The 26,525-nt window shown below is 48.4% G+C and overlaps 2 protein-coding genes across 2 annotated transcripts; one reads left to right on the forward strand and one right to left on the reverse strand.

Annotated features, from left to right (window-relative positions):
* Window positions 1–11,026: 11,026 nt before the first annotated feature.
* Serrs-m (Seryl-tRNA synthetase, mitochondrial) lies at window positions 11,027–14,791 on the forward strand. Its single transcript, XM_077685791.1, has 2 exons — window positions 11,027–11,948; window positions 13,977–14,791. Exons 1-2 carry the CDS (start codon window positions 11,166–11,168, stop codon window positions 14,496–14,498), a joined length of 1,305 nt encoding a protein of 434 aa, XP_077541917.1. The 5' UTR covers window positions 11,027–11,165; the 3' UTR covers window positions 14,499–14,791.
* Window positions 14,792–15,228: 437 nt separating this feature from the next.
* LOC144153992 (pre-mRNA-splicing factor ISY1 homolog) lies at window positions 15,229–26,451 on the reverse strand. Its single transcript, XM_077685794.1, has 9 exons — window positions 26,260–26,451; window positions 26,151–26,173; window positions 25,924–26,090; window positions 23,610–23,722; window positions 21,464–21,525; window positions 19,887–19,942; window positions 18,501–18,706; window positions 15,816–15,914; window positions 15,229–15,384 (listed from the first exon to the last, which is right to left on the reverse strand). The coding sequence occupies exons 1-9, from the start codon at window positions 26,260–26,262 to the stop codon at window positions 15,274–15,276; spliced, it is 840 nt and encodes a 279-aa protein (XP_077541920.1). The 5' UTR covers window positions 26,263–26,451; the 3' UTR covers window positions 15,229–15,273.
* Between the last annotated feature and the right edge of the window lie 74 nt (window positions 26,452–26,525).

Consider the following 26,525-nt stretch of genomic DNA (forward strand, 5'->3'; position numbering starts at 1 on the left):
GAGAGAGAATTTCGGCGCAGAAAAGGTATGGGTTGGAGAGCATTCAGCAACCACTCCCAACTAATGAAAAGTAAGCTACCTTTGTCACTCAAAAGAAAGAAATCTACTGTAAAAGGCGGGTAACGCGGGCTAGTTGGTACATAATGCTTAACAAGAAAAGAGAAAACAACCAGTGCACACTGCCGGTGATGACATACGGAGAGAAGACTTGGCACCTTGCTAAACAACTAGAAAGCAAACTTAGGTCGGTTCAACGGGCCATGGAACGAATAATGATAGGATTAACGCTTAGTGGCCGGAAATTAGATTTTTGGACCAGGAAACAAACTAGAGGAGATGATATAATAAAGAGAAAAAAATGGAATTGGGCTGAGACGAACCGACAACAGGTGGACATATATGGTAACAGAGTGGATACCAAAAGAATGGTCTAGAAGAAAGGGGAAGGCCATTAACCCGATGGATGGATGAAATATAGAAGTTCGGGGGCAAACAGTCGACTCGTGCCGCGCAGGACAGGTGCGGTCGGAGGTTATTGGGAGAGGCCTTCGTCCGGCAGTGGACCTGAGGAGGCTGATGATGATGATGATGATGATTGATATGTTTATCATTTAATATTACTTTTTTGTATTTTTCTTCTAAAACCAACGCAACTTATTAATCGTTTAATTAGGCGAATAAAGCCTGCCCATTAGTTGGGTTGAAGTTTTTAACTGACACCCAGCCCTACTGATGATGACAGCGCGCGCCCCCGGTCCCACGCTTCCGATCCGTTCCTGCTATAGCGTCATCGTCCTCCTCGTTTCGCAGTTGCTCTTAGTTTGCAACAGGCTTACGGCCGGCCAAATATGAAACAACAGGCTCTGTCCGTGGTGGTGTGAAGTTACAGTGGACGCAAAATCGCCCCAACGAAGTGCAGATCTCACACAAACGAACTGTTCCATCTTGGCTTCGAAAAAGGTCTATCACAAGAGCCGTCCCCGCTTTTCTCTTGGCGTGCCTCCTTCTTTAAAATAGACGATGTTTCCAAGTTTGACTGGCATCCATGATCAGCAATCGCTAGTATGTTCATTGAGAAGAACTTGGAGATACTCGGGCCGCCATCGTGCCAAAGCAAATTGAACAGCTGTTCCGGATGCATATTCCAGTATCTTTGTAGAGTCATTATCGTTGCCCCCAGATTTTTCAAGCTTGACCGTTTCGTTGCGTTGCTCGTTAGGTTCTCCAGACAAAACGTTCATACGCAGCACGGAATTCTTGGCGTCGAAGTTCTTGAGTTCGGTCTTCCGGTTGGCGACCTCGGTGACGATTTCTTCAAATTCCCCTTTATCTTTCCCGCTCATCTTTCTTCCAGTCATCAATATCCCTCACCAGTTTTACATGCTTTTCCGTGAGGAATCCTGATCTTGGGCCTGCACTTCTCAAGCTCGAAGCGGTATTCCTCAGTGTCGGACATGCCACTTTTTGTGGATACTTCGGCCTCCTTCAAAACGGCCTTCAGTACAGTTGCATCTGACGATATCTTCTCCAACGTGGCGTTGAGCATGCTGTATCGACCATAACCCTCCTTGATCATTTTTAGCTCACTGACCCCTTGTTCCATGTTCCTGGGCTTGACAGTGCCCTTGAGTTCGTCAGACACTCCTGCGCACCTCTCCAGCATCTATAGCTGACTGAAGCTCTTTCACAGCTTCATCCTTCGCGCTGTCTCGTTCGTAGAGAGAGGGAGAGAGAGAGAGAGAGAGAGAGAGAGAGAGAACAAACTGTATTGACCCCAGAACCTAGGTCCAGGTCCTGATTATAGTCTTCACCGGGTCCACGTAGTGCTGGAGAACGTTCATGCGGATCCGGTGCACGTGTTTGTAGAGAGCTTCCTGGGCAGCCTGGATGTTTACTGTCGGCGGTGGAGAGAGCCAGAGCTCCCAGGAAGTGATGGAGACGAGAAATGGGGCAAGAGGTGGCGGGGTGCATTCCCATTCAGAACGAGGGATGGATGGGTAGGAAGAACAGGTGGGACAGGAAAGACGGCCAGGACGCCGGTAGATGCGGTGAAGGATTCGATGGGAGGGGAGTGAAGAAGCTTGAACCGGCCGAATGAGGCACGCAGCCTCAAGAGTTAGACGGGAACTGGGGGTGGGTACAGGGTGCAGGATAGACGCTGGGCGTGTAAGTGATATCGGCGGGGAGCGCGTCACTGAATGCGAACAGTCGGCGGGTGGTACAGGGTTGGCCAGGACATGGGCAGACCCGGCACGGTTACTCGGATTATTGCGTTTGCTAGGGCGTTGCCGTCCATGCCAGCGTGGCCAGGAACCCAAACCAGTGTGAAACGTCGCCGAGAATTCGAAGCAAGTATTCAAGTAACGAAGTCAGTGGTATATGGGTGGGTTTCATGGTGAGCGAAATTACGAAAGGCTGATTGACAGTCAGGGAAAATGTATACTGGCGTGGTGGTAGGGACGGTGAGAGTAGAGTGTTATATTGCAAGGGCAATGGCGTATTCTTCGAGGGAGGTCGAATTAGAAGGGGAAAGAAAAGAAACCGAGGCAGTGTCTGATGAAGGGAGTTGGAGAAATGAAGCCGTGTCTGTTGAGTTTAGGGGATGTTGCTGGCGTCAGTCAGGTAAACGACGGAACCGTGAAAAGTAGAAAATGAAGTCTTTTGTAGAGGGCCTGAACGTGACGAGCAGGATGTCGACTAGGGTTCACGCTGTGGGGCAAACACTCAACCCGTAAATTAGAGAAAGTGGCAGGCACTCGAGTTGGGCCTGCCTATGGCACGGGATGTGCTCTTCAAGGGTGTTGTATGTTCCGAGTTCTAGAAAGGTGGCACTGGGGGCTTATACGGGTGCCCCCACAGAGATGTGGTAAAGTGTACGTAGTGAGGCCTCCAGTCACGAGAGCTGGGAAGGCGAAGGTTGCAAGTACGGAATTGTGTGTAGTATTAGGGACATAACAAAAACATCAATGATGCGGAGTACGTAATGTTCGTGGAGGCCAGCTCTTCGGTTAGCAACTCGGCGGAGATGTGAGAGCTGTGTGATCTGACTGTGGAGTGTCTGCAGACCCAGTACCGAGCTGCGCTGCCCGCATAATGTAAGGTGAGGCCGAAAATCCGGAGGGTATCAACATGTGGTATGCGTGTGCCAAACATTTTGTGCCCGAGGAATAAAGCGGTCCAGTGCCACCCCACGCTTGTTACTGACTACGAGGAGAGCAGACTTTGAGGGCGAAATAGAGAGGCCGACAGACGTGACGTAGCCTTGGATGACATCACACGCTTGCTAGAGAGTGCCCTCCAGTTGGCCTGGGCTGCCCTTGGTTGACCAGAGTGTGATGTCATCCGCATATATAGAGTAGGAGAGAAGGGGGATGCCATTTACTGGTGTAGGAAGCGAGGCTAAAGCAATATTAAAAAGGGTGGGTGACAAGATGGAGCCTTGAGGCGTACCAGCTGCTAGAGAGAACGGGGGTAGAAGTAGAGCCTATATAGGTTAGAGAAAGAAGCGGTACGGTTAGAGAGGAAGAAGCGAATGTAGGTATACATATGAGTTCCGCAGTTGGTTTTGGCTAAGTTAGAAAGAATGGCAGTGTGCTGAACTTTATCACAGGCTTTATGAATGTCGACAGCAAGGGTGCCATGAAGCTGAGAAGAGCTACGGAAGCCGTAAATGTCGTGGGAAATACGGGGGAGGGTATCTTAAGTGGATATGTTGTGGCGGAATCCCGTTGGGTAAAAGGGAGGGTAGATGTGTGAGAAAGGTGTCATTCAAGGCACGTCAATGCCATACGTTCAAGCAACTTACCAGCACACGACGTAAGCGAGATAGAGCGAAGATTTGGAAGAGTGTGTGATTTGCCTGATTTTGACATCAAAATAATTTTAGAATGTTTCTAAGATGCCGGCAGTTCGCCACTGAGCGAGATGTGTTTAAGAGAGCCAGGAGGTCTGAAAGTGCGCTGTCGGAAGGGTTGCGGGGTAGTTTATAAGTTATTCGATCTTCCCCAGGCGTCGTACTGCGACGAAGGGTGTTGAGCGCTCGGTGCAGGTCTGTTATTGTAAAAGGCTTGTCGAGGGGAGACGGGGGGAAATCTCGGGATGGAAGCGCAAGTGGGGTACATGAGTAAGCGCAGGTCTTCACCTAGTGCGTTTGGATGTTGCTTTGTCGACAGGAGGATGCGAGTAACAGGGTGGACTGAAGGTTTAATGAGCGAGCAGAGGAGGCGTTCATCGTTTGGTATTCATTGCTGGATTAAGAGAGTCACAGAAAGCCCATCAGTTTGAGCGAGCCAACTGATCCGCGTAGGCCTGAGCTTCTTGCGTGAGAAGGTTTATTCGACGGCGCAGGCGACGGTTGGCTTTGTTTCGGCGGCCGCGGCGAATGAGTGCGCGGCATCGGCTTTCGGGGCAACATATTTAGTGTGTCGATCGTGATTGCTGAGGAGGGCGCGAAGCCAATAGTCGGGATTAGTTGGGTCAAGGATGGGGATATCCGACAGGCGGAAACGATGCCAGTCGCGAGGGCCACGCGGGATCCTGGACGAGGTTGGGCCCGCATAAACGGTAGACAGATTTAAATGATGGAATGGTCGCTTCCTAGGTTTTCGTGGAGGGGCATCCCCGAAGGATTGCCTGTGCCCTGGAAGAACGACCAGTCTGGGGAGGTGTTACGTTCGACCAAGTTGCCCAGGAGGATTGGGAAGGCGGGATCATTCAGGAGACAAAAACGGCCAGGGTTCGGCCCGTTGCGCTGGCCTTAGTACATCCCAAAGGGGATGGGGGCAATTGAGGTCCCCCAACACCAGCGTAACCTGATCTTTGGGTGGATCGAGAGCGGGCAGAATAGGGGGATAGGAAGGGTAGCGGTTTGTTTGGGTGCACTAGACGTTGATTATTTTTTTACGGTATGGACAGTATTTGGGTCAGGTTTAATGAGTATTCCATGGGCATGGAAATGTGGGGCAATGTAGGAATTGAGGTCTACGGGGGAAGCGTTTAGCGATAAGCGTGATGATATTGAAGGTGGTTGGGTCGTCAGCAACGCCTGTGTGATAAGTATCGCAGTCGGGAATTTTGGGGAGGTGAAAAGCTTATTGAAGAAGAATCAAGTCCGCCTGAGGCATTTGTGATGGAAGGAGAGCTTTAAGAGAGGACAGATTGCGACGGACAGATTAGAAGTCTGAAGCAATCCTAAACTAGCAATCCTGAAATGCCCATCTTGTAGCAAGTTTGCGCACGTAACTGCCCAAGTGTAATCAGGGCTCATTAAGTTGTGCTCAGCTTTTCTTTCTTGGCTAGTTTGTGCAATGCTTATTGCGAAACAAACTGAAATTGAAAATTGAATTGAAATTGAAATCGCGGCGCGAGTCGGCGAGGAAGATACCAATAATCAAGAAAGAAAAGCTAAGCACCGCTTGATGAGCCTTGATTAAACTTGGGCAGTTACGTGCGCAAGCTTTTTACAAGATGGACATTTTAAGATTGCTGGTTTAGGGTTGCTTCAGACTTCTAATCTGTTTCATGCACAAGCCTTAGCCGCAGCTGATGGCTGGGAGGAGACCTGAAAGTAGAACTCAAACTCCAATAGTGGCTGCAGCTACTGGCGGGGTTGGCTCTTGTTCGCCAACTCCACACTACAAAAGCTGGCCCCGCCGTGGCTACAGCGAGCTTCAGCTTGCTGTACCCACCCTGCAGCTCGCTGGAGCTCGCTGTAGCCGCTGAGGCCAGTTCTCAAAATACCGCACACTTATTTCATTCAGTACTCCCAATTCATTTTGGTGCGCGGTGTTCACCGCATTTCTCACACCCAAATGAATTTTTCACACTGTAATGGATTAGGATTCTGTCATTTGACAGAATTTCACTGATCATTTCCCGTTGTGAATAAAAACGAGATATTCCGCAAGAACCTAAGGCCTATTTCTCTCCCTTGGTGTGCCGGGAAACTGTTTGAACGCATGTTCGACAACCGGATCTCGCCCCACATTGAAGACAACGGCTACTTCCCTGACACAATGTACGGCTTTCGCACATTTATATCAACCCAAGACATACTACAACGGCGCTAAAAAAGGAGGTACTGGGCAACCTTAATAACCACGGTAAATGGTCTATCTTGGCCCTCGACATTAATGAGCCCTTCGAAAACGTTTCTCACCAAGCTGTTCTTCAATGCTTCACATCTACGTTCTATGTCGAGCGCATATACCAATACTTCGTGTCATTCCTCACCCAACGCACAGCAACAGCGGGCATAGGACAACTTCCAATCGGATCCGACACGGTCCAAAGGGCACTCCGCAGGGGTGGGAAGCACCCCCCTTACTCTTCAGCATGAAGGACACCCCCACCCTACTACCAGCCATCCCGAACCTACACCATGCATGATATATATACGCGGACGACCTAACACTCGGGTTCTTTACCGAATCTCCGGGCGACCTGTAAGACGCACTTTAAGCAGCCTTCGAGGTGACTGAACAGCGCCGGCAAGCGTGAGGGCTCGCATGTGTTGTCCGAAAATCTATCCTTTTAAAAGGATTGACATTTGGGCGAGTTGGTACTGGTTATGAATCTTGAACGTCAGCGTAATAGACAAAGGCAGGAAGGGGGTAAAGACGACGACAGGACAACGACGGCGTCGTCCTGTCGTCTTCTCTACCTCCTGTCTTTGTCTATTACGCTGAAGTTCAAGATGCTGTCCTTATGACCCTGTGCGAAAAATCTTGCAATAAACGGCCAGGCCCTATACCCCTCCAACTCACCATTAATGACTACCCCTCCCCCAATGTCTCACACCTGCGCATCATGAACCTAAACATACCAAAAGATGTCTCATGTGCCTAGACTATCCTTCCCTTGCGACGCACTCTCACCCAACTCATGCCCTTATCCGCAGAGTCTCCCATCAACGATTTGGGCTCATTCTCAAAAGGGGAGCCCACACAGTCCCTTCGCTCTCCCAAGTTCATTCCTCTTTCACCAAGCACAGAAGCCCTAGCCCAGCACCGCACGAACGACGAAAGTTCCCGCCCCCACACCCACATCTATCCAGCGCCGACGCGACCGCCTTTCGTCGGCTCCAGACGAATTCCCATCCCCACGGCACTCACCTCCATGCCAAGTACCCTGCCCTCTGCCACGCCACCTATAATTTCTGTCCCCAACCTAGCCCCCTGTATCACATGTTATGGGAGCGTCAGAAAACCCCATCACTTACCCCCGATTCTCCCCCACTCTGCGAGTACTGGGCGGGCCAGTTGTCCAGCACCGACTTCTCAATCCAACGTAGCCTGTGCGGACAAGTCCTGGACAGCCAGCGCGGACCAGACCTTCCCGGGCTAGAGGAGGCCCCCCGCAGGGCGGCCGCGCAACCGTCAGCGCCTCAAGCTCGTCGCAATAAAAGTTCATTCTTCGCTCGCCCACTCCCTGCAATGCCGGTGAACTGAAAATGTTCCGTTCATTTTTGAAGTGAAAGCTTTCTTAGTGGAACCGATAGCGTTCTGTCAGAAAACTAAGGCATTTCTCCATTGGCCAGTCGCTCGACCCAAAACCTTTGATATGGTCTCTGGACACAGGACGTGTTCGTACATACGTATGGACGCAGTTTTGATAGTAGAAAGCTTTCGAGCTTCTCTCAACCTTTTTTAGGAAGGGGCGGTAAATTTTTTCGCAAAGATACGGAATCTCTTTACAGTGACGGCACCCCGAGGGGCCCAGATGAACCAATAACCATCAATCCAGCACCGATTCAACCGCACACTACACACACGCACACACAAGGACTTTTAAGTGCAGAGCACTTTAGCCGCTCGCCAGCCGCTCGACCAAAAGGCGGCGTCCCGGGGCAACGCTGTTGTTCGCGGCGTACCCCAGAGGCTTCGAAAGCCAAGTGGTTGATATATAGTCATAAGCGTTCGAAGTTCGTGAAACGCGGGCGCTTGTCATACATCTTCCCGTTGTTTAGCGCAAAGAAAACTATAGGTACATTTGAGGAAAAATACACGTAAATAACCGGAAGCGCCCGCGTTCCTTTAGTTAAGGACGCCCGTTGGGTTGGTTTTTAAACGCAAAATATGGCAGTGCAGCGCCGGCACGTGCGGGGAGAAAAGCACAAAGAGAACAGAACTCTCGCTGGCGCAGTTTCAGGCAGAGGGCGCGTAGTGACACTAAGGGCTAGAGTTCCTATAGTTCTATAGTTCCTATATAGAGGAACTCTACTAAGGGCGCGCGAGCACTGCGAAGGCGGGAAATTTGAATTGCATGGGATGGTAGCAGTAAGCGGATAACGGCGGTACAGCCCATTATGGCGAAACACTGCTCTGCACTTCCGACAGCTTTCACATTGAGTGGAACGGCTTTAATTTTATCCTTTAAGCCCCTCACAAACTACTCAGCATTCATACTTCGCACACTGCAAACAGAAATGTTTTACGAGCACACAATCTTCTTCCGTATGTCCCATCCCTTGCTCACCTGACTGCTCACTTTGCAAATCACCCCTTGCGACAAATCGTCTCGTCTTTTCTTCTCTACATAACCTCAACTCCCCCTAGCAACCCATCCCCTAAGAGTCTGCGCTGACCAGCTTGGCACCGGAGCTTCAACAAACACTGGTGCAAGTTGCGACTAGCCCTGGATTCTGCAAATGCTCGCGGACTCGGGGACCACATACCCGTACCCGTACGTGCCCTTTTGCTCAAAGAAATGTTTATTCCTGACCGCCGTCTCATGGGACGAAGACACAAGACATTCCCGCATGGTGCATTCCTGTTCTCTCTTTCTTTCTTCTACTACCACAGACGACATTGACAGTCTTTCCTTGCTTCGAAGAGGTGCTGCAGAAATCACAGCGTGCCTGCTAACTACACATTCGACTGCAAAGTCCCTTAAAAGACGGCGGCGGTCAGATAGGCCGAGACAGAGGGACGATAGCGTCCTTGAAGTCGGACCCGCAAAACGCTGTTACTGCGCCCTCCTTCGCAGGGAGTAAATGTGTGCCGGACGTATGTATATATATATATATATATATATATATATATATATATATATATATATATATATATATATATATATATATATATATATATATCGAATCAGAATAGTAAATGAGGGGCTCGTTGAAATAAGACAGAAATAAGGGTTGGCAGTCAAGAAAACCTCGGAGAGCGGAGGATATGGAAGGTCATTGAAACAGCTAAAGAATTTGGAAAGAAAGTGGAGAAAAATATGCCCGCCAGGTGGGATCCGAACCCACGACCTCCAGAATACCAGTCTGGTGCGATAACCACTACGCTAGCGGCGGGGCTATTTTTCCCCTCCACTTTATGGGGTATTTATGTCAATGTAATTTTTTCCTGCGCTTGGGGGTGGTAGCCAGCGCAACTCCGAACTCTTGAGGTCGTGGGTTCGGATCCCACCTGGCGGGCATTTTTTCTCCACTTTCTTTCTAAATTCTTTATCTGTTTCAATGATTTACCATATCCTCCCCTTTGCTTTCCGGGGTTTTTTTGACTGCCAACCCTTATTTCTGTCTTATATATATATATATATATATATATATATATATATATATATATATATATATATATATATATATATATATATATATATATATATATATATATATATATATATATATATAGTGGGGTTTATTGGCAGGACGGTATAGCAAGGCCTTAATATCGCGGAGTCCAAACCCGTCCAAGCGAGCTCTCGGGTCTGGGCACCAGTCTCGCGCACAGCGCTCTCGATGGGGCTGTCTAGCCCAGATTCAAGCACATACCCACTTGTGGTGGATTGTCCCATATCCAAGCACATACATCGTCTCATCGTCTGTCGCGAGACGTGCACGGCACACACCCATTTAAGGAAGTGGCCGTGATATCTTCATTACCATGGAGGAAAGAAAAGGTTAGGAGAGGCCCTGACGTCACATTTGTGAAGCCGAGTGCCGCCATGACTTGAGCCCACGGAGCCCAGCACTCTATCCCATCATCCTTTGCTGTCTCCGGTTTGATTTGACTAACATGGCGTCGCCCTGCCCTCCCGCTTCGAAGCGAAAACAGCTTCGTCGCTAATTCCTCGGTGCGATGTCGTCTTCTAAGCTGTTGATTTCGCCTTCAATTTGCCCATTCTAACCCTCACCCAAAGTTTCAATCGAAAAATGGCCTTCGTTTTTGAGATAGAAGGACGATTTTTCAGCTCTTAAGCCTGGCAAAGTAGCGTTTGTCGTCGTCATAACAACAGGCTCGCGGGATGGCGAACGCAGACGCCTCCGACGGCAGAGTTTTCAAACTGGCCTAATTTAAAAACGTGTGTCGTAGCGACTGCGTTGGTTTGCAAGCGTAGCGAGGCAGCCACATACCAAGCGCCTTAAAAATTTGGCCGTTCTATTCGCCCAAATTTGGCCACCGCAGTTGTAAACAAGTAAGCAACATTGTCTATGGGCTCAAGAAAATTCACGTGACTTCCTCCACACTTTTCGCAATGCATTGGGATGCTAGGGGCCTCTCCTGAGTATTCTTTCCTCCATGTTCATTACAATATATATATATTGTAGGCCTGTAACTACAAATGCGTCAGGCCCTTCGAATGTTTGGCCCGTCATAGCGAGTTTTGGGGACGGCGCAAGCAGGGTTGCAGGCATGGAGGTTGCAGGTCATTGATGTGGTCGGCAGTGACCTTACTATCAGGGTCACCAATCTTAGGTGTTGCTTTCGGCAAATACTCTTGAAAGCCTCAGCAGGGCATTTGTTACAGAAAAGGCTGGTACGAAACCAATGTATACTTTCAGTAATAACGTATAGGACAAAAAATTGCTGTACCACAAAGCAAACTAATAAAAACGTTAATGACCACGACAATTTGAAGGGTCTTGCAGGCACTTCCCGCCACTGCCTTTAGAGTTCACTAGCCACTGTAGTTCACTCTATCTGGAGCAAAGCCGGCCGTGATCTGGAGGGAACCGAAACTGACTCATTAGTGTCTACTTTCCCGAATCCAATACAATCCAATATGGCCGCTTCCATGCAGAAGGAAACGTGAGGGTCGTCTTTCCCAGTCGCAGCGTCCTAGCGAAGTTTCTGGCGCCGGTGCGACACGCTACAACTTGCTGCGGGGAAAAAAGTGAAATGTTACACATACTGTGAGCACTTATTTCACTTATGTGGGCCACCATGCGTGCTTTCAGACCGATACTTTCCCTCATAAAACTTGGAACACCAGCTTCCCGGCGGAATTTTACGAAAGGTACGTCACGACTCTTCGACCTGGACGTCGAGTTTTACGCGGACATAGCGAACCATGATCTCATCGCCAAGAATCTGACGCGGAGAGGATGCGTGGCTGACCTGGACGAAATTCGACAGCTATGGGAAGAACTGAAAGTGCAGCGCAAGAACGAACAGGTGCGCTTGGACCTGCAGCGTGCCATCTCGAGAATGCCCAACATGACGCACCCGGACGTGCTGGGCAGGGACAGTGACGAACCTGTCGTTCTCGACATTATCGGTGAAAAGCAGGAATTCGACTTCGTGCCGCGCCGGTTCGAATACCTCATGACCAGAATGGGCTTGCTGCAGGCCGACGCAAACTTGAACGTCATGTGCGGTGAGCGAACTTACTATTTCCGCGGCGACCTTGCTCGGCTTGAGGACGCTCTCATTTCTTTCACCGTTGACAAGCTGCTGGAGAAGGGCTTCACACCCGTCTACGTGCCGGACTTGCTGCATCCCGACCACATCGCGGCGTGCGGCATGGCGATGACGGGAGTGCGGACCCAGGTCTACCGTCTCCGGACACACTACGGAACCGAGGTGTGCCTCTCCGGCACTGCGGAGATGGCATTGGCCAACATGTACCGCGACCAGTGCTTGGATCTGGCCGACTTGCCCCAGCGCCTCATGGCCGTCAGCCGTTGCTACCGAGCCGAGATATCCTCAACAAAGGTAAACTGAGTCTCCCACGGCTGCCGCGGCGTCGATAATCCAACTTACTAGAAAATTCAGCGTCCTTACCAGGTGGTATCTCAGTGACAGACGAGATTTTTGCTGCACCTTGCCCCTTTGCTTTGCAGAACGAAGCCGGGAAGCAATACCTTGAAAGGGAATAATCGTTTTTTTGTCTTCTGTAACCTGTAAATCCTCCTGTGGGCGCATACGTGCTTGCGTAACGCACAGAAACAGGACGTGGATGATGAGCTGGCCGCGTTGTGTGTAGCTAAGCAGTCACGGACAGCATATATTTGCTCAAGGGTAGTATTTTGCTGCCCTGGATTGTTCCCCATGCTGGCTCAGATAATCTAGTCTAAAGTGACCAGATGTCCCGATTTAGGCGGGACGCGTCCCGGTTTTGCGGCTGTGGTCCCGCTGTCCCGCGGCCTGCTTGTGGGACGGTGTTTTGTCCTGCCTTCGGCCGGAAATATGGAAAACGGGTATCAAGCACAGTGCTACTAATGAAAAGCTGGAGGAATGAAAGGGTCAAAAGAAAGTTTGAGGAACTTCAAGAAAAGAGCGCACGTGACAGGACTCAGCAAAAAAACTGTTGTGTGTTTCTTGCTTAGTTTCCATGTCTGAGCTGTTTTTTTGAAGTTACAGTGTACCAACAAACCGTTCAGCACACCCTTCTACGTTTGACGAAGGGTGGGTGGACTTATTTACTTATTCAGCAAAGAACGCATCATTGCTTGTCGAACAAAGGCCGAGAGGACTACGAAACGTATGGTATTTCAGATAAAACAAAACTTCATTGAGCATTAGTATCCCATCAAGCTATGTGCCACGATTTACTTATTCAGCAAAGAACGCATCATTGCTTGTCGAACAAAGGCCGAGAGGACTACGAAACGTATGGTATTTCAGATAAAACAAAACTGCATTGAGCATTATTATCCCATCAAGCTATGTGCCACGTTCTTCCTTACCCCCTTCATCTCCGTCCCATCCCGCTTTAAGGTCCGAGGAATCTGGTCACTTTAATCTAGTCTCTGCACTCTTATGCAGTGAACCTGTACTACAATGCTAAGTGATGCTCGGCACACACTACATTGATGTAAAAACCATCACTGGTTACTTGTCTCATCTGCCACAACGGATGTGGCTGCCTTCAGAGCCCACAGTTTCCTTGGCGTACGTGTCTGGTGTTGGCAAGCAAGGCACCGCTCTTTTTTGTCAAGTGCACTGCACACAGTTCTTTTAAAAATCCCATCTGTCCAGTTCTTCACTCTGCCCAACTAGCACACTTCAGAGAGACAGCATGTTTATTTAGACTTGAAATGAAGGGCACCGTTTGCTTGTAGGGTAGTGCAAAATGCATGTCATACAACTAGAGCCCTCCTGGCTCACCCTTGCAGCACTCATCCAGAACATGTATGCTTTACTAAAGAAGAATGTGTGTGCCTGGGCAAATTTTCAATTGATGCTCCTGGCCCTTGTTTCTGAAGTGAACTCTAGTGAAGGATTGAACACGATGCCACAAAGAGGATAGGTTTGTGTATGAACCAGTTTGATTGCCAAAGAAACGCTGCTTGTTCCATTTGCAGCTGAAGTAAAGTAGCCTCAGGTGTCGCACTATGCCATTGCATTTTCAGAATGGAACCTGAAGCCAAGCCTCATGGTTAATACTAGAGCAAAATGTGAACCCTCACCATCAAGTTGCGACTGCTTGAGAGATGAACAGACTGCATTTTGCCACTGCGCCCCTTTTGTCTATTTTGCTACTTATGACAGTGGCGGTAGGTAATGTTGTTACAGAAGGAACCGCCATGTTCACAACACGTTGCCTAGTGATAGCGCTTACCGTTCAGGTGCATTGTGAAAGTGCATTTCCTTCTCTATGTGGTACAGTTCATCGTGTTGGCCATCATGCTCCGCTGCTCCACTTAGTGTCAACCCAGTGTTGACCTAGTGTAGACTACTAGGTGTTGACCCTACGAGTGAAATGGCCCACCTGCCAGAGTCGTTGCTTTTCCTTTGCAGGAGGAGAAGGGCATCTACCGGGTGCACCAGTTCAACAAGGTGGAGATGTTTGGCTTTGCCCCACCGGGCCAGAGTGCCGCTCTGCGCATCCACTTTGTGGAAGTGCAGAAGGAGATGTGCCGCGACCTGGGCCTGCACGTTCAGCTGCTGGACATGCCCCCATGCGACCTGGGGCTGCCCGCCTACCGCAAGCTCGACATGGAAGCCTGGCTGCCGGGCTCCCGCCGATATGGCGAGATCAGCAGTGCCTCCGACTGCACCGACTACCAGAGCCGACGGCTGAACGTCACCTGCCGCGAGTCCCTTGGGGGGGCTCCGGCCTACGTGTTCACGGCCAACGCCACGGCTTGCGCCCTGCCGCGCATGCTAACGGCCATCGTGGAGAACAACCAGCGCGCCGACAATTCCGTCGCCATCCCGGCCGTGCTCCGGCCATACATGGGCAACAAGGACACCCTGGAACCCTGCAGCAGCGAGCGAGCGCCCCGCTGGCTGCCCTTTTATTTCATGGAGAACCGCTAGCCACGAAGCACCCAGCGAGCTTGGGGGAAAAAACCAGCGAGGGAAAATGCGATTGAAAATGTGACGCCTGCCGGTTGATAAATCGTAATGCTCACAGCGCAAAAACCGGACAACGAACAGAGAACATACAGCACTTGTTTGGTGTCCTTTTCTGTTTGTTGCCCATCTTTTGCACGGTGAGCTTGATGTGCTTGAGAAGTGTTTGCAATCAGGCATACCTTTTCTTGCATAAAGCCTCATAAAATCTAATGCTGTTGCAATGCACCAGTAACTATGGTCACGTTGTGCACAGCTTGTCCGACTGTTTAGTATACTCTCAGAAAGGGTTTGAGAGAGTACCGGTGATTGTGCCTGTGATCACTTACAAACATGTTTCTCAGTTGCACAAACAAATAAAGCAGCAATTGAAGGCTGTGCTGACTTCATTTGCTCATGATATTTGAAATAGAGTTAACCACAGGTGTCAGGTGCTTCAGTGTTTCCTTTACTGAATGTTTTATGTGCAACAGCTGTTAGATACCTTCAGATGTTTATTTGTCCTCGGGGCCTTATCTGCCAAAGTAGGCTACATATCAAGCTTAATTTAAGAGAGAGCTAATGGCACAGTGGCTCAGTGTTGAGTAGGTTTTTAAGCTCCCACTTTATTGGACGTAGTAAAACTCCATAAGTGCATCACACACTGAATGGTGTAGTAGTAATAATGACCAAGTTTTTGAGTCATCTTTTATTAAAAAAAAATAATACGTGCTATACAAGTTGTGGTGCAGTGTCGCTACTACTGTATTCCCAACATCTCTTTGACCTCTTCCGATTCTTGCTGCAACACTTCGCTTGCATACTTCTCCAGCAGCTCCAACTTTTTTCTTCTCACCAAGGCCTCCTCAACCTGCACAAAACGCACACAGGGGAACAACAATCACACAACGTTTTCAACTAAAGCCTCAGCTGCTGAAGAGATGCGAAAACATCATAACTAATTCAAACCAAGTATCATGGTACAGCAACAATTCGTCAATTTAACTCCTTTGGGGTGAAAATGTGGCTTACACTCTGCAATTAAGGTTCAAAACGAAAATGCAGCTCCAGTAATACTGCCACAACAAGACGGACACAGAAACAACAAACATGGCAGGCACTAAAGTCTTTCTGTTGAGGGCCCGCCCTTCCAGAAGCTTAGCGAAAGCTGCATCAGGAAGCAGCTGAGGAGGAGTACACTTTTCACTGAGCGCTTGCCTCTGCAGCATGGTTTCTTGCAGAAACACAGTGCACTCTGCTACAAAAAAGAGACCCGTTGGCTACAAAGTGAGCTTCACCCACCTCTTTCTGCGAAGGCACCGGCACGTGGGCAATGAACCGTGTCTGCTCTTCGGCCCCGTCCTCCGCTCCGGCCATGTCGTCATCCTCTTCTTCGTCGCTCTGCAAAGATGACGCCATGTAAAAACCCAAGGCACCCGTATGGGACAGGGGCCAGAGTACCACTGAAAATTAACTCCAGGGGGCCAACATTTGCTGCAGTACAATACAGGCCCGTTTATTAGAGCAATGACAATTTGTTTTATTCGGGCTTGCAGATTAATTCTGGAAAATGTGTGTGCTATGATCCGCTGCAAATTAACACAAAAGGGTAGAATCTCCAGTGGTGCAGTAAATGCTTTTTAAATTTAACCTTGCCAATTAAAAAAAAAAAAACAGGATTAAATTTAACCCTCGGCAAAGTCGTGTTTTATGACCCGAAGGCGGCAAACATTCTGCAAGTCGTAATAATAATGGCTAGTTGGTCCCACGCTAACTTTTTTGTCTATGTCAGCAAGTGCGCTGGTCAACCTTGGACGAACCTTGAAGCAACTTATCGTAACTTGTGGCCCCTCAGCACTGTGCATCTGAGCACCATGAATGGCACTGGTCTGCATGCTGTTCTCGAGGGCGGGCTCAACAATATGGTTCTGAGCACTACAACTGGCGCTGGTCTCGGTGCTGTTTTGAAGGACTGATCCCAGACCTACATAAGAGCATGGAGGAAGTGCTCACTGAAAAACAAGTGAACTTTTCAGAGCACATAAAGTAAGTGCTTTTCCTTTTTTTTTCTCTCTCAACAATAAGTGAGGAATGTAGTGAATGTATTGGGACACTTGCTTGTAAACTGATATTCCACCAGCCTTTGGGGGTAAGTGCAGTATCGTAAAATACTGATCAAGTGCCCCCAACCATGCAAGCCCCCTTTCCATAATCCAAGTACGTATTTCAAGTCTTCGGTTCTACCAAACAAGCCCCCCCCTCCTTAACCGCACTTTGATGGCCCCCAAACCAGCGAAACTGAAACCGTCCAGGAATACTTTTGACTGCACTCTTGTCTACTCCAAAATCCAATCTAAGAACACATGGCCTACTGTAAATTCTGCACATGCTCGCCATTTCGTTATTGTCATCTGACAGTGCCAAATGTGTTTGTGACTTCGTGACAACAGTGGTTCATGACATGCATTCATATACAGATAAGAAGAAAATTGAAGCCGTGGAATGGCATCGCCATGCCGGGAAAAAACATGCACACAACATCTCGCCACTTCGGTAAAGATCGAAAGAGGATATGCGAGCGGAACAAAAAGTATGAGAGTTTGCTGCAGCAGAACTTTGACAAGGCCAAGCTTTTGCAAAAGTTGAGCAATGGAGTGCTGGTGTTCAGTGAAGAAATGGATGGCACTCTTTTTAAACTTCGCGAACGAAAAAGAAGTGCTGGGTGTGCTGTGAGTAACAGGCTGCTGTCTGAAGAAGCTGCTTATATAGCGTACAGCTTGCAGCTCGCAAATTTTGTTGTGTGGAGCCAGTACACCAAGCAGTAGAAACAGCATTTTGGCATTAAAATGCGTCGTGCCACTAACAAAAGTCAGAGGACACCGCAAGATTTCTCGAAGGCACCAAAGGGCTTTCGCTCCGTCGCAAACGCCATCTGAGCACGCCATGAATGCGCCTTGTTCAACATCTTAAAAATGGACCAGACGATGGTAAGAATGGATTCTCTGGCTAACCGGACTTAACAATTTAGTTGGTGAGAACACCATGCGAATTGGTAACACTGGCTGTGCCAATAGGAGCTTTGCGGTCTTCTTCGTCTTCATTAAAAATGTGTTTCTCTTCAATGCACTGCATTATCCTTTTCCTTTTTCCTGCGGGGTGGGGGTAAGGGGGAGTCATCATTTCCATGCCGCCAGTTGAATTAGGGGGAAAATTCCGAGTAAGGGCCCCCTCCTCAAAATTTCCTTAACTATCCCCACGTCAAGGGGGGAGGTAGGGGGCGCTTGCCCGGTATTTTACGGTACTCCTAGCGCACACTATTTGCAGTGAATGTCTACAAGAATCCAGATACTAAGCAATGCGGTGTTTCACATTCTCAAATGAGAGAGCATAAAATACTTCAGTAGTTAACAAAGCAGTCTGATTATGACTTCCAAGGGAAACAAAAGCTTGCTGGCAGCCACTGTTCATCTCGATAGCAGTCAGTGAACCCCAGTGCTAGGCCAGAAGGTTGCTCACAACTTTAAAAGCCCAAGTTTGAGCCTCAGCAGAACTTCCATTTCATATGTACTCAGTGGAACTCCCAGAAATACATTTATTTCATATTTACACGCCCTTGTTTCACCATTTTCATTCTCAGAGAAACACTAAAAAGTTTTCCTAATCCCAATTGACAATTTATGACGTCGCAAATTGTAGTGCAGAACAATGTACGAGGTGACAGTACCTGTTTTCTACTCTTTTTGGCATTTTAAGCATCAACTGCTGCCCACGTGAGGTGCAGTATACCACTATTCACAGCACTGCAATGCAACCTGCCTGCTTGTTTTTGTTTTTTACACCTTACTGTCCCCTCAAAAAAAAAAAGGTGGAGTGAAAATAAGTGAAGGGTATCAGCAGTTGTGCAGCCAACGCACATTGCACTAGTTTACGCAAGTGCCTCGGGAACTGTGACCTAAGGATTGGGCTGCACCGAACTGTGCAAAATACCTCGTGCACGGCGTAGATGTTCTCCTCGTCTCCTTGGGAGCCCTTCTTGTTTGCCTTCCACTGCCGGACTGCCTTGGCGATGGCTGCCTTCTCCTGCTCCTGCTCGAGTGGCATGAGCACCCCATCGTCATCGTCCCGGTAGCCGTAGTAGTCGGCGTCGATGTCTCGCATGATCTCCGCTCGAGTCCGCCGCGGAGGTGGAGGCGCTGCGTGAGAGATTTTTCTAATTTGGGGGTTTAATATGCCGAAGCTACACAAAAGGTATGAGCTGTGCCATAGCGGAGGGCTCGGGATAAATTTTGATCACCTAAGAACCTTTAACGTGCCCTGAAATCTCGACAGGCGTGCTATGAGAAGAGAGCTTACTCGAACCAATGTTGAGGGGGCTCCTCATCTCTGATGGCAGGAGTGGATAATTGCCATGAATAACTAACATGTCACACAAGGTAAAACAGGGAGAGTTGCAGGGGGCAAGGCTAAATAGAAGTGTATGTTTCGTCACAAGAATTAAAACTAAGTGCTAGAGAGATTTTATTTTTTCTTGATTTCTGCGAAACATGCAACTGCATTCTAAATTCTGACATTCTTTTAGAGCTTAAAAAATTTTGCTATTCCAGATCTTACTGTCGCTAAACCATGTTGAAATTTTGTTCAATGGGAAATGCATGCTTGCGATGCACAAACATTACCAGTTTACTTGCTAGACCTTTCTTGCGACTGATTCGCAGCTACATTTGGTGCCACACTGCATTCGTAGGAAGCAGGCTTGCATGGGGTTTTGTTGCTCAACAAGCTTATGTGCCGCCATGTATACACCGACTGCAGATGCACACGTGCACAGCCTACAAACTGGAGCACACCACACTTTGGCTCGCACTTTTCAAACATTGCTCAAGCATCTAACCCGAAACAGAACAAGAAAAAAAAAAAAAAAAAGAACACGCGCACACAAAAAGCAGTTGTTTTCCACACTGGAATAAGGCAACTCTTGCCAGCTACTAATTTGGCAGCTTCCCAATCCCCTTTTCTGCTAGTTATTTGCAAGATCCTACTGGCATGCACATTACTTCCTTCTTTCCCTCTCTTTCTAGAACTGTGAACACGAGTTGGGGAATGTGGCCCAGAAAGTCCAAGAGAGAGAAGCTGTGAGTGCATACATAGGAACATAAATTGGTAAAGCAACACAGGTGCCAGAAACTGCAATGAGAAGGAAGCGGTAGCTTTTGGGGCAGGCTACTGAAGAGTCATAACCACCATTTGGGGTTCCAACTCCATGACTGAATGGCTGCTCAGGTACGATGTGGCACCATCTCGGCTATTTTCACAACAGCAGGGACAACAAAGAGTGATGGTCGTTGAACGAGTTTCACAGCAGTGTTGACTTACGCTCTTGCTCAAATAGCTCACGCACGCCCGGGAGGTCCTTTGCTGCCCCAAAGTACCTGCATCGCCACGGAGAAACAACAACATCCATTAGAGCGGTGAACTCAATGTTGCAGCAAGCATTGGGTGTCAGTGCTGCACACAGGCTTCTAGATTCTTGAATTTAATCTGGTCAGGCAATTCGACAATGTTTACAACCTACTCTAAAGTCACTTTAAATGCTCATGCGCTTGTCACTTGCAGGCAAACGTATTAAATGGCCAAACAAATAAAAAATAAAGGAGCTAAGTTTGAGTGGTAAAAAATTGGCGCAGCTTGCGCTAGTGGTGCGAGAATGGAGAAACAGCAGAGCTGGCAGCGCCTCTCCCTTCGTAGGAGACCCGGCTGTTGCACCTCACATAGATTTCCGAACTTGCCGCTGAAAGTTCTCCATGACTGGCAAACCTGGATCATTTCGACCGCAGACTTTCACGTCTCTTTCAAAGTGGACGGCGTTAGCCCGCACCAGAGCCTGTGGCCAACTCCAAAGCCAATGCCCGCGCTAGGAACCCAAAGGAAATGCTGTGCGCCCGGAACGCAATGATAGTTCAATTAGATAGACGCCAGTTTCATAACGCAAGGAGCACAGGTTCGATTCTGACCATGGGACGCGTTTTTTTTTTCTTTCCAATTGGTTGCCCGTGTTATTATTCCCCGCTGCTGCTAACCCCATACCCCTCGACCTTTGGTGTGGCCCAACGGTCAGGTTGCCAGTTTCATGGTGTAAAGGTCCTCGGTTCGATTCCCAGGACACCCATAACCGATTTTTTTCTTGAGGCTTTGAGGTTTTCCAGTGGACGGACGGATAAAGCTTGGCCTAAACAACTCCGCCGTTAAAAAATTACCCCGGTGTTGACAAATATTTCAGAACTATGTGTTCTCAGGGGGGCCTCCGCTTAAATTGACTGCGCTTGACGCAGCTTCCATGAAAGTCGGGCTGACGTCATACAGTGCATTGATCAGCAGCAGTGCGATTAAATTTTCAGCCCAAGAGGGGCTGCAGTCGAGGGCCCTGGACTAACCAACCACTGTGTGACCACACTATGACAGCATGCCTGGCAGTCTAAAGAGCTTAACAATGCAGCGTGAGCACTTAGATAGCTGTGCCCAATATTGCAACCTGGCACACGCTGTAGCAAACAGTGGAACGTTACCTTCCGTGCCCTCAATTTCTGGCCATGAGGCGGATAAACCATCGAAATAAAAACCAGATTAGGGTTAGTGAACCAAAACACCCCCTGCATATATGCCAGGGCAAAGAAACTTTACACTGTCGCCTCCACTAAAAACACAATATCAGGTACAGCCAGTAATGCACACCTCTTGTGGCTTTGGTGCTACATTTTATACACAACTCCTACCCTAACAGGCTTGGCTTCCATTATGCCACAAGCTCCCTTCATCAGGGTTTCCAAGCAATCTGCCAGGGCATAGTCTGCACAACAAAATGCGAATGCAGTCCCTGCAGCTGAAACTGCTGGAAACTTGGTACAGCGATTGGTGGAGAAGAGCAGGGATCAACACAAGGTCCAAGCACTCACTTGTAGCCTCGATTCCCGGGCACCTCCCTGCCTTCCTGGTCGAGCATTTTCGGACCGACCTTCTGCAATGGGCACAGAAGCGAATGGTACTCAGCACCAAGCGGACACACATTCAGGCGACCATCGGTTGGGTTGCACAAAGTGCGGGAAAACGCATGGAGCTAGAGTGCAAGTGACGCGGGTTATACCTGTGCTACACGAGCGTTTGGAAAGACATTTCAATCAAATGACCTTCGAAATTTCAAATGTCATTCAAACTGGAAGGAGTTCCGCCGATCTACATGACCATTCTCAAAGGTAGTTGAAAGTTTCTGCGCTCGCCCGCCATGATTTGGTGTCGCCACTGCTGCCGTGTTTCGTTCTTGGCAAAAATTTAATTTTAGAGTTAAAATGCGCAAAAAAGCAATTATTAGAGATCAAATTGATAACCATCTACAAGCGTGCACAAAACATGCACAAGGCAGCCAGTTTCTTTTTGTCTTTTTTCGCACCGCCGGTGTTGAGAGTACCAAGTTAGCTCGTAATCATAGAGCGAGTGACAGAGAACGAAAACAAGTGAACAAGTGAAAAATTATCAAGATCTTGCACTTCAAACACGAAGTTTTACTCATAAATAATTGTTTTTGTTATTACAGCTTGCAGAAACTGAGCCCGAGGGTACGACCGGTCGTGTTTCAAAGGCCTCTGAGTCTCCCAAAGGTCAGTTGTTGTGCTCCTCTGACTCAAATGCCATTTTAACCAAATGCCTTTGAAAAACGTCGCGTCGCAGCTCAAAGGTGTCATTTGAGTCAAATGACATTCGACTCGAAGGCCTTCGAAACGCCCGTGTAGCATGGTATTTAGACACCTCGAGCCTAAAAAAGGAAGACTCACCACACAATGAATTCAGCTATAGAAGGACTGTGTGCAATCTGATGCATGTTTTGTCCACTATCAAGTGCCACCGGTAGGAGAGGCTGGGTGATGACAGTGAACAAGAGAAATTTACAGTTGAGAGAAAAAAAGGCACCTGTTTTGCGTTGCTGTTCAACCCTTTTTGGGACTCTGCCTGGCACCACATGCATGCCCCCCACACGTAAGATGAGCTCAAATCTGCATCTTGAAATGACATTACTTGACAGTTCACCTAAGCATTTATAAAAATCTCTTGGTTTATGCAACGCTGCCCAGTGCAAGGTATAGCCTCATTCAATGACAAGGGCACCTCCATTTCCCAGTCTTGAAGGAGCATCCCCATCTTCATAATACTTCATCCTAAAAATTACCAACAAATTGGGGCTAACAGCCACACTTTTTTTCCCCTCTTTGATTGTCATGTTGCTCACTTTAACAACATCCGACTGGGGCAACAAATGTGAACAGTACTTTAGATAAAAAAAGCGGCGGGAAATAATAAGAAAAGCTTAGCAAGGACTGAAAGAAAGAAAGTAAAGAAATACTGTAACCCTTTGATGGTAGAATATTAAAAAAAAAAAAAAAAAAACCTTTCCCAGATGGTCAAATTACTTTATTGCAGATTTTGAATGTAAAAAATATGTAAAGTTGGGCGAGCGAGAATACCTCGTGGGCGTCGGTAATAAGCAAATGAAGAGCACCACCAGTACAGATGGAAATCAACTTCCACCGCCCCTGTAAGGCAGTGATGGTAAAGATAAAAATTGTTTCGTGCGCCACCGTTGCAATCACGCAGCGAAACTGAAACCATTGTGCGCCTCCGTTGCGATCACATGGCGAAACTGAAACCTCAAAAGGGCGCTGACACAGACCTCGTGACGTGCTGAAGCTAGAGGGTTCTGTTTATCTCCGCAAGAAGGTAGCGCAATCAGATTTCCAACACTTTTTGTAAGTCCTAGGAGGTACCAGCACCTCCCAGTGAGCATGCATCGTCATTATGGCGTGAAATTTCAAACGGAGGGTCGAAACCGTATCTGTACGGCAAAGACCTTGCAGGACGGAAAACCGCTGCCGTACATATATGGCAAAAACCCTTAAAGGGTTAATGCATGGGTTGTAGGCACACATAAGCAGAATTACAAGGAAGGGAATAGGATAGTTCACAAGCCACCGGGCTCAAGCGTTAAAAGGAAAGAGACAAGGAAAAAACCTGCGGTAATGCAAAAGATGGGGCACCACGTGCTTTACTCACCCCATAGTCTGGGCCTCCGAGTTCTTTGATTCGGTCCTCCCAGTGCCCCTTTTCTCGAAGCAGCTTGTTGATCTCGTCGTTGAGATCTCTGATACGGAACTCTCCCAGGCCAGCTGGAAGGGAGAATTGAAAGGGGGAGTCATTAAGCGCTCACATGCCTCCTTAACCTGCTCCCAGTGCGAGGAGAGAAATCAGTGGCTTCCCTTCCACACACTTGCACCATATCTCCCCAGGAGTGGGCTCACGCTCCTGTCATCATACCCCTCCCAACTAGCAGGATGCCACCATCGTTGCGAATGCTCATATCAACAAACCGTGAGAATTTTTTCAAATTAAGCTACACCTGGACTATAAGGCACGCCACAGTGGAGGGCTCCCGGTTAATTTTGACCCCTGAAATTTTCAACGTGCGTTAAAATGTCAACACATGGGCGTTTTTGCTTCCATCTGGGCAGTGAGAATAGCAGGAAGGGTTGCGAAGGATCCCTGAATAGTTCTCTGAGAAGCATGTCATGACGATGATTCGTGCCGTACATACAAACATGTGGATGAATTTTTACCATGAGCCAAGCCCATGTAACGTTCCACAATACAAGTTGGGCATTTTTAGCCAATGTAAGGGAGGGTGTCAGGCAGCGAGGGCCGAACAACTCAGTCAACATGACGAGACTCCCAGCAGACTGCAAAAGGATCAGTATGCAGCCCTCCCCCACTTACAATTGCTAGAGTCACAAAATAAGGCTATTTAGTGACTCTCAGGATCATATCCCTGAGATCCTTCAAGCACTGTCACTAGCTGTGTCTTGTTAAAAGCCTATGGGGCCTTTTCAGCGACTCAATGTTGCTTTCGGAATTTGAGCATCTCACAGTTCATAACCTTCCAGAACAAAAAATCGTGTAAAGAGCACTCAGCACCACACTACTTCACTTTGCTGGGGCAGCACAATAAAAAAGTCATTTCCAGCAATGCTGTTGTGTGAAAGGCTGATGACGTGCATGTTACTGCATTCAGTTTTAGGGGTGCAGAGATGGCCTTCTACTACTGCGCTTCACGCACCATTCACAGGCAACTAATTTAATGGCCTTGCCCGCCCCCATTCTTTAAACATTCCAATTTACGTGCTGCCCCGAAGGGCCCTTGCAGAAAACATGCCTAGGGCACTAGGTCCTAGCACTCCATGTCTGTAACTCAGCACGGACAGCAATTTGTCCCTTATTACTGCCTAGCATAAAGGGGTAACCACATGCAACGACAGAGACAAGTGGCGCAAAAAACATAACTCAATGGGTACAGCAAACAGATAGTGTGTGCGACAGTGATGAGCGAAAAAAATTAATACACTGCCACCAATGCCCTCCGTTGTTATCGCTCGTCACTGTTGCTCGCTTGTGGGCTGCTTCTGGCAACAGCCGTCGCTGCGCCTGGCAGCCTGCGTAAAAAATTTTCCGCTCGTCACTGTTGCTTACACTACCTGCTTCCTGTAACCATTAGGTCACGTCTTTCGTGTCGGTTGCCATCGGTGCATGTGGTTATCCCTTCATCGCATAACTTATTCCTGCACTGCACTCGAAGAAAGCAGGCATCACTAGATTTACACCTGCTTTCCAATCACGTGCCTGCACCCAAGTTTAGGGACCGGATGTTGAGACCTGTCATCTGCTGTTTGGCCCTTTTTCCCACGTGTGGGAGCTAATGAAGACATCACACAGCGGCTATCAGTTGGAGCTGCATCATGGCATGCGGAGGGTGAGAAGGCTCGACTGGCGGCATCTTGGAACCAGCTGCCACCTACGGGGCCCGACTGAGGCACAGTGAAAGCAATGTATAGTGATGTTCAGCAGGGATCTAGTACATGTCGCCTAACCACCCTTTTCCCGGCAACTCAGTGTAAGGCCCATTTTACGACTCACGGTGGGAGCAGACCATGTTGATTCTAACCCAACCGGCTACACCGCTACTGCTTACGGCAAGAGTTAATTATTAATTACGATTTCTTCTTACTTCGGTTGGCGTTCTGTCCAGACGTATTCCTTGCTTAGGCTGGGACTTCACCCACACGTCGCCATCGCTACAGTTATGTCCGATCATACGTAATTATTACAACAGTTAATAACTCAAAGCTATTCAGTGAGCGGTAGCGCTTTGGCCGGTTGGATAAGAATCAAGACAGGCTGATCTCAGCGGGAGTACCACTAAGCGAAAGTACCACTACGTTGCCGAGATGACGGCAGATCTGGCGATGCTTACTAGACGCCAGCCCGATGTTTTAACAAGGAAACGGTTTGATGCACTGGACGTTTCCAACAAACTTGCCATTCTGTATCTGGGCAACCTTCTTCGCGATCTCACGGATCACCTGCATCCTCCACTTCTCACATTTCCTGAGGTTGTGGCAGTTGGAGGCAAGGAATGGTCTCCGCTCCTGCACTCCTTTGCCTTGCTCAGCTAACTGCGCGGCCCTCCACCGAGCCAGCGTAGTCCTTGAATAAAAGAAAACGCCGTCAAATCCAGGCAAGCGCAGTGGATGGGATAGTACTTACATCGCTTTTTCCGCGTTTCTGGCCTATAACGACATTAGAAAGACGAAAAGCAAGTATTAGTAACATGAAGGCATTTCTGTCAGTTGGGGGAAGGGGGATCATCGCTTACCATGATCACGAAGCGTTGCACAAGCAGTATCTGTTACGACGTTCTAGCTTTTGCCGTTTACTTCACTCTTACGAAATAATACGTTCCAGGTGTTGACGTTTGATTCGTGTTGACAAGACGCAGCGCAACGACGTGCCGACGCAGACGACGCAGACAACACGCTTTTGGAAAAATGGCGGCGTCCACGAAAAGTCGAAAATAGCCATGCCTAGCCACTACAGCCAAGAATAAAAAGATTTGTGAGGGGCTATTGTTATTTTCTAAAA

Source organism: Haemaphysalis longicornis, unplaced genomic scaffold, assembly GCF_048455015.1.
Source record: "Haemaphysalis longicornis isolate Haplotype H1 unplaced genomic scaffold, Haemaphysalis longicornis Haplotype H1 scaffold_9, whole genome shotgun sequence".
Classification (NCBI taxonomy): Eukaryota; Metazoa; Arthropoda; class Arachnida; order Ixodida; family Ixodidae; genus Haemaphysalis; species Haemaphysalis longicornis.